This window comes from Alligator mississippiensis, chromosome 12, assembly GCF_030867095.1.
Source record: "Alligator mississippiensis isolate rAllMis1 chromosome 12, rAllMis1, whole genome shotgun sequence".
In the NCBI taxonomy this organism is placed as follows: domain Eukaryota; kingdom Metazoa; phylum Chordata; order Crocodylia; family Alligatoridae; genus Alligator; species Alligator mississippiensis.
The window spans coordinates 3,542,867-3,556,306 of record NC_081835.1 but is presented as its reverse complement, the minus strand read 5'-3'; the positions used below and the strand labels follow the sequence as shown (position 1 = coordinate 3,556,306).

The 13,440-nt window shown below is 50.6% G+C and overlaps 1 protein-coding gene across 5 annotated transcripts in view; it reads left to right on the top strand.

Moving 5' to 3' along the window:
* The window catches only part of PRICKLE2 (prickle planar cell polarity protein 2), a 160,849-nt gene extending 156,948 nt beyond the window's left edge, over nt 1-3,901 (top strand). For all 5 annotated transcript variants that reach the window (XM_059715831.1, XM_006262127.4, XM_019499653.2 and 2 more), the window contains one exon: nt 989-3,901. In XM_059715831.1, the coding sequence (XP_059571814.1) occupies nt 989-1,857 (869 nt within the window). In that variant the 3' untranslated portion in view covers nt 1,858-3,901. The remainder of the gene's footprint in view (nt 1-988) is intronic.
* Nucleotides 3,902-13,440: the final 9,539 nt, after the last annotated feature.

Genomic DNA, 13,440 nt, shown 5'->3' with positions numbered 1-13,440 from the left:
GGTCTGTTTGCTATTGCCTCCGTCCGTCTAATGCAATGGGCCCAGTTCACCCATCCTGTGGTTCTAGGATAAGAAATCCCTGTGGGGATCCAGGCTAGTTCAAGCAAGCAGTTGGGTTTAGCATAATACATGGAAGAGGCCTGGGATCCCATCTCCAAGCTTGGCAGATCTACAGGAGGTGAGGACTGTCTTCTCTAGCTCTTGGCACCGGCAGACTCTGCCTGTCTCTGTGGGAGCACAGCTCCCCTCAGGGCTTAAAGCTGGGAGCTTTGCTGAATTGCACCATCGTGTTACCTTTTAGGGGATTGTTCCACAAAGGTCTCAGGACTAATGCACGGTGGTGGTCTTGCACCAGGACTAATGCACGGTGGTGGTCTTGTGCCTCAGCCTCGTGGCAAGTGTGAATTACCTAGCAGTCACCATTTGATTACAGTGCAGCGCACTGCCTTTTTCTGGAGTGTGTGTGTGTGCATGCTTGCACATATGCATGTACATGCACACACACTATTGCTCTCCTCTGTTTGAGAGTACAGCGGGTTTGCTCAAGGGTTGGGGCAGCACTTTCTCCCAGGAGCTGCATCATACCCGTGCTACTACCCACCTTTCTGAATGGAGCATGAGCACATTGCTGCAGCTGCTCCAGCGTGCCATTACAGGACAGAAGGTCTGAGGCTGATGCCTAAGCAACAAGAACATTTTCTAGGGGTGGCCTCATTTCCTAATCTGATGGGTAGAGGGAAAGAAGCGGGGCCCGAGTCTTGAAAAGTGGTCAGTGATTTGAAAGCACAGGTGTCTTACAGGCAGCATCCGGCCAGGGCCATGGTTTGGCAGGGCGGGTACCAGGCTCCTTCTGGAGAATCTTGACGGTGCCTCACATGGAGGTATCTCAACCCTGATCTCAAGCCAGGTGCCAGCCTCCTGCCTGCCGCGTCTGTGGTAGAAAGCTGGCATTCTTGACTAACCGTCTCCTCTTGTTTCCACCCCCCAGGCCTCTCTGCAGACGGCGGCGCCAAGCGCCAGGAGCATCTCTCTCGCTTCTCAATGCCTGACCTAAGCAAGGACTCTGGGATGAACGTCTCGGAGAAGCTCAGCAACATGGGCACGCTCAACTCCTCAGTGCAGTTTCGAAGCGCCGAATCCGTCCGCAGCCTCCTGTCCATGCAGCAGTACCAAGACATGGAGCCCAACCTGCACGGCCTCGCCAACCCCCTCAGCTACAGGGAGAGGCCGCCACAGGGCAGGTTGCACCAGAGCTTTGAGTACGACAGCAGGATGTCGGGGAACCCCGTGCCTGGGCAGGATGGTGCGAGGCACCCCCCGACGAGTGAGCGCACACGTCGGCGGACTAATCAGCGAGATGACGACCGGCGCTGCCGCCCCCACAAGCCGCGGCGATCCCGGCGGTCCCGCTCGGACAACGCCCTGCACCTGGCGAGTGAGCAGTGCTGTCGGTTGAAAGAGCGGCCGTCGCTGCGGGCCCGAGAGGACTACGACCAATTCGTGGCCCAGAGAAGCTGCAGAGAGGCCATGGAGCAGGGCTCCCGCCGGGATGTGTATGGCCAGTGCCCAAGGACCGTGTCAGACCTTGCCCTACAGAACCACCTCGGGGAGCGCTGGGGGCCCTATTTTGCCGAATACGACTGGTGTTCCACCTGCTCCTCTTCCTCGGAGTCGGACAACGAAGGCTACTTCCTCGGGGAGCCGATTCCCCAGCCCGCCCGTCTCCGGTATGTCACCAGCGAGGGGCTCCTCCACAAGTACGGCTCGTACAGCATGCCCAAGTCTTCCACGCTGGGCAGCAGGGGACAGTTGCACAGCCGGAAGAGGCAAAAGAGCAAAAACTGTATCATATCCTAACAGCGTGGCGGCCTGGGAGCCTGCCGAGAATGTAGAGTCACTCCCAAACTTGCACTGTCCTAGATCTTATAAGCGCTTTTTATTGTAACAGAAAGGCCTGAAGACCGGGGATTTATAAGAAGGTTGTAGCCTGGCTTCTATAAATAGTCCTATTCGTTGGCACAAGTGAATATATTTTGCACATTTTACTTTGGGGGAAAAAAAAAACAAAAAAACATTCACTTTAGTCTGTACTAGTTACCTAGTATTTTCCCGCTCCCTCCTGAAACCTGTCCCTTGCCCTTTAGTCCATACATTTTAATTACCACTGTTTACTATAATCAGCAGTTTGCTACTAGCTTGTGCTTTCCTAAATGCGCTCTTGTTTTCGTCACCCATTTTGGTAAGTAATTTGCCTCTCAGACCGGATGGGAGCCTAAGTTATTTCCATGATTGTTGTAAATGCAATGTATATGAGAGTTTGGAGAAAATATTTTTGTATTTTGTAATATCAGAGGAATTTCTATATCTTAGGAGTCACTGGGAAACTGCATGCACGTTCAGAACTGTGTTCGGCCCGAGCTAAACGAATGGTACTTTCGAATCCCTTTTCCTTTCTCCGGGAGATTCATTAAGTATGTCAGTGAGAGTCTGGGTTTCTTTTTTTAAAGTCTTTTTGTTCCTGGTAAATATAAAGAACAATTTCTGATTCAGTCAATCTTGAAAGGGCCTAGGTGGCATTTTGCAGTCTGCACACACCCGTGATATTCAGGTCCTCTCTCTCTCTCTCTCTATCTCTTTCTCTCTCTTTCTCTCTCTGTCAGATACAGGAGTCTTTACAATGGCCAGAGTGACTTTTGTCAAATAGGAGAGAATAAACTACCAAATGTCTGCAAAGTTTAAACAACCAAAGTTGGAGAAGGAATTTGACATCTCTGTAGAGGAGTTGCTAAACTTTGAACTATTCTTTGAAGTAAATAAAAGTGTAAATGGTGCAATTGTGTGATGTCAGCATGACGTTGTTTTGAGTATAGAATTGTCTTATGGTGCTCTAGTTTCCTGGATTATGTTAACTGCTCTTCATTACCAAGTGAAATCTTCAACACTGCCTACTACCTAAAATGTAACTAAACAAATGCAAACTAATCACAGCGGGCTTCGTCCTGCCCCGGGGGCGCGCTCCACTTGTGAGGTCCGTTGGCCTTCGAAGGGCATACCCCCGGGGCGGGATCGAGCCCATTGTTTGGAGCTAGGACAAACCACCAAAAGCATCAACATGGTAAAGTGTTATATAAATAGGACTCAAGTGTATTGTGTTATGGTGGACGTGAGTTTTTCTCTATATGCTTTAAAACCATTGAGGTACAGACATCAAGGCGTGTCCCATTGCGTTCCCCCGTGGGACAAGGAAGGAGGCAGATGTTCTGTAGGACTGTAGGATGTATACAGTTTCTTTCACTGGTTCCCAGCGAGGCCGACTCACAGCCTTTGGTACTGTATGTAGGAGGGTCTCAAGGCCACACCTGTCTCCCATTGAAGTCGATGGCAAAATTCCCATAGATGTCAGTGGTGGAAGGAGCCGATTTACAAAGAGACTTGGGTATCTAAAGATGCAGTAAGCAGGTGACTTGCAAACACACCTAAGCGTTCGCTCGTTAGGACTCTTAACCCGCTTAGCAACTTTGGTAGAGCTCATTAAGCAGCCTCGCTACATCTTTAGATGCCTACAGACCTTTATACTTCTAGTCCCTGTATTTGGATCCACTTGGGCAAGCCCCGATGCCTTTGTAGATCCAGTCGTGGAACTGGGCCGTACATTCGCACTCTTTATAACGGTTCGGGAACAAACTGTTGCCTGTCAAAAGCAGCAGAGGTGGGAAATCTTGGCGAGAGATGTCTCCATGCCATAAACTATTGCTAGGAATTTTTCGTTGTTTGTACGGACAATGTGATGATGATTCTTTTTTTTTTTCAAAGAGGGAAAAAAAAAAAAAGAAACAAGAGTACGTATAAAATCATGTTTTTTTTTTCCAGTTGGAATAAATGGAAATATTGATCCAAAAAAGGGAAAGACTTGTGTGTGGGTGTGTATGCGTCTTCCTTTTTTTTTTTTTTTTAAAGAAATGGCTGTTTAGGTGCGAAGTTGAAAGAGTCCTTTTTTATTTTTATTTATTAAACCCAGGAATGAACTAACATCCACGCGCGGCTTGATTTTTTTTTGCTGCTGAACGTAACCCACCCAAGACCCGGTGCGTTATTGTTCAGCTGAGACACCAACCACTCAATGTACCAATAATGTTTTTTCTTGCAAAGATCCTGGGTTTTTGAGACTGACACAGACCTGGTGAGCGGGGTAAGGCTGGGGTGAGAAAGGGGACAGGAACATCCGGGTGCGGCGTAATCTGCTTCTCAAACACACAGCTGAATTCCCTGTCACCAATTAAAAATACCATGACCATTTTCTATCAGATCTGGGACTTTTTATATAACAGCGGCAAGAGAATGAACTTCTATTTGTACGAAACATTCAGAGGGCAAATCAGCAACGTGAGTCCATTGAGTTGCCATTCCCTTTGCCATCATGAAAAGGAAAAAAAAGCATCTGCTGTGGCATAACTGCAACAAGACGGCAGATGGGAGAAGAGCATCATCCAGTATTAAGAGATCATTCATGGGTTTATTTATAAAGAAGTAGGGTTGGGAGGGACCTCCATAGGTCACCCAGTCCAGCCCCCTGCCGTGTGTCCCCTACCATCTCCCAAAGCAGCTCTCAGGCTCTGATGTGGAGCATGATTGATTTTCCAGGGAAGAGGATATGAAGGGATGGTCCAGAGACCGACTGGTCCTTGCAGCGGTGCCCCAGGCTGCAGAGTCAGGCTATGTGCAAGGAGTGCTACATCCGGACAGCTTTGCTGTTACTAAAGGGGCTGGGGGCTGGACGAAAGGACTAGGGATCTGTGTCCTGTTCGTGGTCACATCTGTATGACTGACACATGAGTCTGGGCCTCATGTCAAAGCAGGTGCAGGCCTTAGGGGGGAAGCTCACAAAGGACCAGGTCTTAACTGGTCGGGACCACGACGGAGCATATCCAATCCACGTGCACTGAGACCCTTGGAGAGCTGGGTGGAGAAGGGATGGTATTTGCAGCCCTTCTGCATCCAGCCTGTCCCTCCCTGGCTGAGAGTGGCCCTGATGCACCATAAACCACATCACCCCCCACCCCATCCATTGTTAAAGGGTGCAGCCACACCACAGCCTGGTGTCGGGTGCAGACGACTTCAGAGCATAGCTGTCTACCATGGGGGTGGAGATGTCACCTTCACCACCTGCTTCCTAAGCACTCGCCACTCACAGCCCTGGTGCATCTCAGCCTGTTTGGAAAGCTGCACACTTGCACGAGCAAGACACTGAATATGCTTGAGGAGTACCCTTGCCTTGGTGTGTGCCCTGCAAAGCTATGAGCATGCAGCAGGACAGGTGGGGAATGCCTCCTCCAAGTCCTAAAGGGGGTAAACCTGAGCCAGGCACAGAGCCTGTCCCTGCCTGCAGAGCCTTCCTGATAAAGCCACCCAAGGGCCTGCAGCATCGCGGGCAGCTGGGAGTGGGCGGCGGGGTGCTGTTGGTGCACACGGATGCAGCATGGAAGCGGAGGAAGAGGCCCCCGGCCTACAAAACAGAAGAAGGCGCCCCACCTCCTGCACCCACAGCCTCTCAGCCCAAGTGAAAACTTCATCCCCTTCATAGTTACAACCAGGATTTTTTCTTGATTAACAGCTTGTAAAACATGCAGTTCTACAACCGCCCAGCCAGGCCTGAGCTCTGCTGGAGAACAGACCAGTGCAAGCCATCAAGCCATCGCTTAGCCCATATAAGTGTGTCCCTTGATGTTAGGGGCAGCACAGAGGGCCAGTACCAGCAGCTGCCAAGCTGTCTCTCACCCTGGCTTTAAAGAGGGGTGCAACATGTGCCAGATGGGAGGTATCCTGGGCAAGGGTGGAAAAGGTGGATATTGCCTGGGGATGTAGAGCCCCTGAGGAACCTTGCATCAGAACCATGCCTCTGCTCCAGAGCTGCTGGCATACCCACAACAAGAGCAAAAGAAAGAGAAAGAAATCTGTGCCCCCCCCCCCCCCCCAACCCAAAAGCCTTGCAGATGCAAGCTTAAAACTGTAGCTTTCTCTACCCCGTATGAATGGCTGCCTGCATCTCAAGGTCCAGCTCCTGTTTTGCTTTTCTCACACTCCCAAGCCAGTGACCCCAGCCCTTCCAGAAGGGCCCCAGGTGTCCCTCCAAGCCCCTCATCCATCCCTTTCTCCCGCTGGAGAACAGGTGACCCTCCTCTCCCCACTTGCCCTGCCGCAGCTGCAGTCCCTGCACCCCGTGCCCTGACCAAACATCTGCATTTCTCCTTTGCTCCAGGGGTGGGAGCAGGGGCAGGCGGTTGGAGGCAGCTAGGAGCCCCACATGGGTCTGTGCCCCCCACAGCTGCAGACAGCTCTGGGTGTGCACCCCGCTGCCTCCGATGGCCCTGCCCCTGCTCCCACACACGGAGCAAAGGGAAATCCCAGACAACCTGCCCGGACGGCAATCAGAGGACTTAAAAGGAGCAGGTACACGTCTGGGGGAACCCACACATATGGTAACCCTAGCTCGGTGGCAGCACATGAGCACTTAATCAAAAGCATTATGGACAGACAGACGAAGCCCTTTATTATATTAGACTACACTAGCAAATTGCCTGCCAAGAATGACCGGGGGCGGGGGGAGGGGGCAGCAGGGAAGCCCCCTCACTCCCGCCTTTAGGTCCAACCCCCCCCACCGGCGCTCAGGTCTGACCCCCACTACAACAGAGGTGCTCCTGTTTTTACAAGCCATGGGGGCCTGCTGAGGAACGTGCTATTGCCAATTTATTTTTTTGCTTCTGTGGAGGTGCCACCGCACCGGAGGAGGTGGGTCCAGCAGAGGGGCTCCCCTTTGAACTCAGCTGGCCCCACCCACTCGGCCATACAGACTAATCGGCACATGCACAGCTGGGCAAAAGCATTGCGGACAGACAGACTAAGCCTTTTATTATATTAGAATATATGTATTATGAACACACATACGTGTGTGTGTGTACACGCACACTATACACATGCATATGTGTGTGTGTGTGTGTGTATAGATATATATCTATACACACACACGCACACGAACACATGCATATACGAAGACGTGTATAGATATACACACACACATATTTATATATACACACACACACACGCACATGAATACATATACATACACGTGTGCATACACTTAGCTATGCGCATATTCACACATGATTATACTTATGGGTGTTCATGTATAGATGTGTATGCATGAACATACATATCGCTATCTCTATTTCGAGCTATAGATATATATCTATATAGATATATGTGTGTGTGTGGGTGTCTCTCTCTCTCTCTCTCTCTCTCTCTCTTTATCTATATAGGGATAGATAAAGAGAGAGAGAGAGAGAGAGAGATCCATCTATGGTCATGCTCATACGTGTGTGTGCATAATTATGCACATACACAGATCTACACACATGCGCGCGTGCGCATGCGCGCGCACACACACACACACACACACAGAGCCCCCTGAGAAACCTTGCATCAATCAGGATGCGTGTGTGTGTGTGTGTGTGTGTAGCTATATACGTGTGTGTATAGATATAGATAGATATATCTATCATATACAAAGACAAGTGTATAGATACACACACACACACACACACACATCTATCCACACACACACACACGCGAACACATATACATACACATGTGCATACACTTAGCTATGCGCATATTCACACACATGCTTAGACGTATGGGTGTTCATGTGTAGACGTGTGCATGCATGAACACACATATATCGCTATCTCTATATTAAGCTATAGCTATATATCTATATAGATGTGTGTGTGTGTGTATCTATCTATATATATATTTCTCTATATAGGGATAGACAGATAGATGTATCTATATAGCTAAAGAGAGAGAGAGAGAAAGCAAGATATCCGTCTATGGTCATACTCATACAAGTGTGTGCATAATTATGCACGTACACAGATCTGCACACGCATGCATGCACGCACGCACGTGCACACACAAACACACACACACACACACACACACACACACACACACAGCCCCTGAGACACCTTGCATCAATCAGGATGTATGTACGTGTGTGTGTGTGTGTGTAAAAATTTGTGTTTGCTTTCCTAAAATATTGCAAAAGCGCTGGCTTGAGTTTGGTTCTGCCTCAGAACAAAAACAAATGTGCAAACCTCAGGCTTTATTGTGCTGGCATTCTTGTTTCCCAGCCAGCCCAGCGGCTAATCAAATCTGTCAGGATGGCTCAGGCTTTTATTTTACTAGCGACGCCAGTAACAGTCGACGTAAGCCTATTAAGCCGATGTTAAGAAGAACATGAAATACCACAGGCCTCTGCCCAACAAATCATTCCTCAGGCTGTAGCCAAGCTGGCTGAGCCCCATGGTGGTGCTCGCGGCACTGGCTTGTACTTCACCACTGGGCATAGAGCTGTGCCCACCCGGGTAGGGCTGCCTGCCTGGGTCTGTTTTCAGGGAATTTAGATTTTGGCTGGGCGGGCAGGCGGTCTAGTTCTCAGCTATACTTTGACCATACTCTATAGCCAGTGTATCTGTGTAAGAGGTGCACTGGTTTGATGGCAAAGAGGGACCTATTATCAGCTTTTAGCCTGCTCTTTCATGTAACAAAGGAAGGAAGGAAGGAGCTAGTGTCTCAGCCCCACTCAAACCTAGGCCATGAACCCAAAGGTCTTTGCGTTGCCTGCTTCCATCAGCTGCACATCAACCACATCTACACTCCACTTCTGAGGTCCCTTGGCCTTTGAAGGGTGTAAGCCCAGGATGGGATCGATCCCATTGTTCGGAGCTAGAACAAACCACCAAAAGCATCTACATGGTAAAGTGTTACATAAATAGGACACAAATGTATTATGGCATGGCGGACATGAGTTTTTCTCTATATGCCATAAACCACTGACATCAAGGCGTGCCCCATCGGACAAGGAAGGCAGAGGTTTTTTAGGGCTGCATACATTTTTCTGTAGAAAATGTATACCGTTCTTTCATTGCATCCCAGTGAGGCAGAGCACTGCCGACTCACAGCCTTTGGGTCCGTATGTAAAAGGACCTAAAGCCCAGACCTGTCTCCCATTGAAGTCGATGGCAAAAGCCCATGGGTGTCAGTGGTGGAAGGAGCAGATTTCCAGAGACTTGGGAAAGATGCAGGTCAGCAGCCAGGGTGCAAACACACCTAAGCATGAGCGTGCCATGGGAGCTTGTATACACATGCATAGGGCTTCTGTGCACACAGGGCTTCTGGATCCCAGGCTGGTGTTGGAGGGTTGGTTTTGAAGTCCCCATGACCCAGCACCACAGGAGCCCATAGCCTTTGAGGATATGGAACTGGTGCAATACCGCTTCCCCTAGCTCAGCCATGGCACCTGCTATTACAGATCCCTGCTACATGATGGTGCAGGGGGAGGAGAGGTTCACCAGTGCAGGCTGATTGCAGCATGGAGGACCAGCAGACAATGCTCTTAAATTTGTGGCCTCTGGCAGAGGGGTGATTGGATCTGTCAGGTTATCGATGGCTCTGAGTCATGAGAGCAGGGCCGAGATCCAGACTCAGAGCTCCAGCATCCAGGGCCCATTGCCTTCAAGCCTAGCTTGCTGTGCTGAGCTCCAGGAGGTCCCCCAGACCAAGCCCGCTGGGTGATGACTGCAGCTCTCTGCGTGTGCACCCCTAGGCAAGCCTGCCCCATGCATCTCCCCATGCCTTAAGGTCATTATTTGCACATGCAGTGGGGGCTGCCTCTGCTCCACGCTGCCCACATCTGCAGCACCATGCGCTCAGCTCCCTTCCAAGCAAAGCAAGCAGCCTCATCCCCAGGGAGGCCTCCGCGCATGCCAATCCTCATGCATCAACCAGATAGGACGAATCCCTGGGAAGGGGGTGGAAAAAGCCAAGCAAACAAAGGAGATAGGGAGAAGCGGTGCCAAGCCATCCTGGAGGGGACACAGCACTGCTCTGTCCTGTGCTCCAGGTAGCAACAGCTGAAGACACGGTGCTGTACCTCTTAGAGAGGCTAAGTGGTAGGAAGGTGCCTTAAACTGACCCTCTTGCAGCCTGATCACAGCCCTGGGAAAACGTGTGTTCACCCAGGGTTAGCACACACCTTCCTCTGCCTCACAACCAGGCCACAACAGGCAGGGAGGAGGAGGAGGAGGAGGAAGAGGACCACCCCTCTGCTTTGGCATTAGGGCTTTCTAGACTCACGCGGGGTGGATTCAGACCGTGCCCAGATACCTAATAGGAGGAACAGGATCCATCCCTGGGCATACAAAACTAAGTGCTAAGGGGGTGAAAACTCACCACCTGAAGGCCCTTTGCAGTAGACTCCCCCAAGCACCCACCATCCTGGACGTGAGCAGGGCTTGGCCAAGGCAGGGCACGATTAAACATTTGTGACAAACCCACTGAGTAAGAGGCATGGAGCCACAGGCCTCTAAAATTATGCTGTGTTGCCATCTGGCCCTGCTGCTTTCCCCTTCTTCACAAGCTGCGTCCAGGCTTTTCCACGCCTGCCGGGACCCGGCGTGCTCTCGGATAGCTCTTTTCTCTCTCTGAGAAGCCAGTCAGTTGCTTGTGCATCACCTGGGAATAAGCCTGCGTTTCAGGCTGGTTGTCATCAGTGGCCAAAAGCTGTTATAGCCCTGGTGCACCTGCTTCACCCCAAAAAAGATAAGACAGCGCTTGGATGGGAGGCTTTGATAGTGGTGGGAGCAGGGTGATTTTGTACTAAAGATCTGCTCAGGTCTGCTAGTCAAAATGAGGATTTTTCCGTAAGAAGCAGAGTCCACTTTTCTTGAATGCCCTCTTGAAATCGCTTAGTTTCCTTTCACATTGTTAGTCCCCTCTTGGCTGTGTATCAGCTGCGGTCTCTCTGGATGAGGTAGAAACCCAGCTAAACTCTGGCAAGACCCCCCTTAGTGTGAATGTCAAGTGCACGGCTCTTAGAGATGACCTCCCTTGAAATGGTGGGAAAGTAGGAGCCCCTCTCTTAGAAAGGAGACAGCATCTCCTCCATCGTTCGCGGGCTGGAGCAGCAATTCCTCAATAAAGGAACCATCACTAAGGCCCTGTGGTTTGCATGGGGAGGAGGAAATCCTTCAGGCATAAAGGCCCAAACGTTCAATCTTACGCCTTGGGGTATCAATAAATACCCATGAATATGTCTGCAGGAGCCTGAGAGCTCAAACAGCTCCTTGTCATGTGAGCCTGCCAGCCCTCACATGGAGGTCTGAGAGAGCAATCAAGTGACCTCTCCTTTTCTCACATCTGTAACGCAGTACAAATGCAAAATGACCTGCCCAGATGATTCTGCCCTTGAGCCCCACTGCCGTTGTGGATGTAATTTTGCATGAGGCATTCCCGCTGGCTTTGCAGATGGTGTGAGAGACACCGAAAGGGGAGTGACAGCTTTGCTAATGTCACTGGCAATGGGCAGAGCAAAAACTGTGGCCAGTCTTGTACCCACCATGCCTCAGAAACACCAGGCAAAAAGATGACCATTGGCCTTCCTCTTAGCCTTCAACCCAAGTAACACAGGAGGAGGAAAACCCACTTGCTTCTGGCATCTGCAGGGCAAGCAGGGCAGAAAAGGATCATAGGGAGACACTGAGCTTAAGAAGTGCAATGGGACCTGGCTTGAACTGTGCAAGATGTGCAGTCTTGCTGTAGAAGACCCCAAAGGACAAACCCAAATCCCACCAAGGATTCTCAGTCTTGTCCTCCAAGCCCAGGGTTTGGTCTTATAACATGGCACTTCCCAGCACAGAGAATGGAAGTGAAAACAGTAGATAAGTCAGCTGCAGCAGTGTAAAGTGCTGCAGGAAAGAAAGAGAGACTTAATCCACTCCTAATGCTGGCCTGCCTAGTCGCTTTCTAGCATCAGTCGGGCTCCCGCTGTACCGTCTAAAGGAGAAGTGCTAACCCCCAAATTGTGTGGACAGGTTTGTGAGCAGGAGTCAGGAAGATCCCCCGTGCCCAGCTCAGACTCTGCCATTTGGATATGCAGTGCTAAGTGTGCATGCACAACATCACACACCCAGTCTAGCCCAGGGGCCTGTGCTTTTGCACTGTGCTTCTCCTGGGATTTTTGTGCCAAGGAGCTGTGGGCAAAGTCGACAGAGCAACGGCCTGGTAGTTCAGAAACCCAGGGTCAAAAGGGACCTTGGAGGTTGTCTAGTCCAAGCCCCTGCACAAAGGTAGCATTCGTGCACCCTGTGCTTGTGGCTGGATCAGCATGGCAGGTTTGAGGACACTGCCAACATTTGCATGGGGTACATCTCTCATCTCGACACCAAATTACCCCAGCAGGACAGAGGGGTCCATGGAGACTCCCCGAGTTCCTTGAAGGAGTGGGGCCCAATCTGTGCCAAATATGATTTCACACTTCATATTTTGCCTCTCTTCGACAGCACATCAACAGCCACTGCCACCCAGAGACACCCCTCGCAGCCTGCTTGCTTGAATGACTGCCTGGTTTTCCTAGCAAATAAGGCCATTGGACAAGGAACACATCTGCAACCTTGACACCTTTCCTTAACTTAAAAAAAAATAATAATCCTCTCCCAGTTACCAGCATCCAGTCCCTTCCCAGTGCTGCCACACTGCGTCACACCGATTTGAAAGCCAAGATGGACACGTTCTCAAACAGTGAGCATGCACCACCTCTGACAGCCTCTTGCACCTAGCAGAGAAAAGCACAGCCAAGACCAGCAGCCGGAGAAGCCAGACAAAGTCAAACGAGGAATAAAGGACCTTAAAAGAGGCCTACAAAATGTGAGAGTCATCACCACCAAAATAGGCTGCCGTGGTGGGGGGTTCGCCTCTCTGGACTTTGGCAAAGCAGGACCCGGTTCCTTCTGGGACGTGTTGTAGCTGCAAGCTTTTAGTGGGCTCACTCCAGGGCTGGCAGATCAGACTAAATGACAGAGCAGTCCCTTCCAGCCTTGGAAATGTATACATCTACAAAAGAAAGATGTGAAACATAAGGCAAGACACCCCATTGGGTGAGCAGAGCTGGGGAGAGGGGATATGAGATTCTGGGGTGCTTCTTGATGGCAACTTTTTAATGCAATGAGCATCCTGCAAACAGCCGATGGCTCTGCAAAGGGTGTGCCAGCCCTGCACTGCACCTTTGGATCCCCGCAGGCCCCGTGGCAGGCTCCCACGTCCAGATCCCACCCCACCGGTACTCCGGGAAGCTCCCAGCCTCTGGAACGCTGCTTTGCAGCCAGTTCAAAAGCCACACAGAAGTGAATTCATCCAAACAAATTGCAATCAGATGGGCAGAAGCTCTGCTGAAAGAGCCGGCAATAGGAAGCGAAAGATTTCCAAATAATTAGAACCACGTTGGTCTGGAGATTGCTAGGCACAAGCAAACTCAGAGATGCAAGAGACAAGAAGGTTATTTCGCTCCACCCGCAACTCCGACACTGCACGGGCAGAGGGACACGG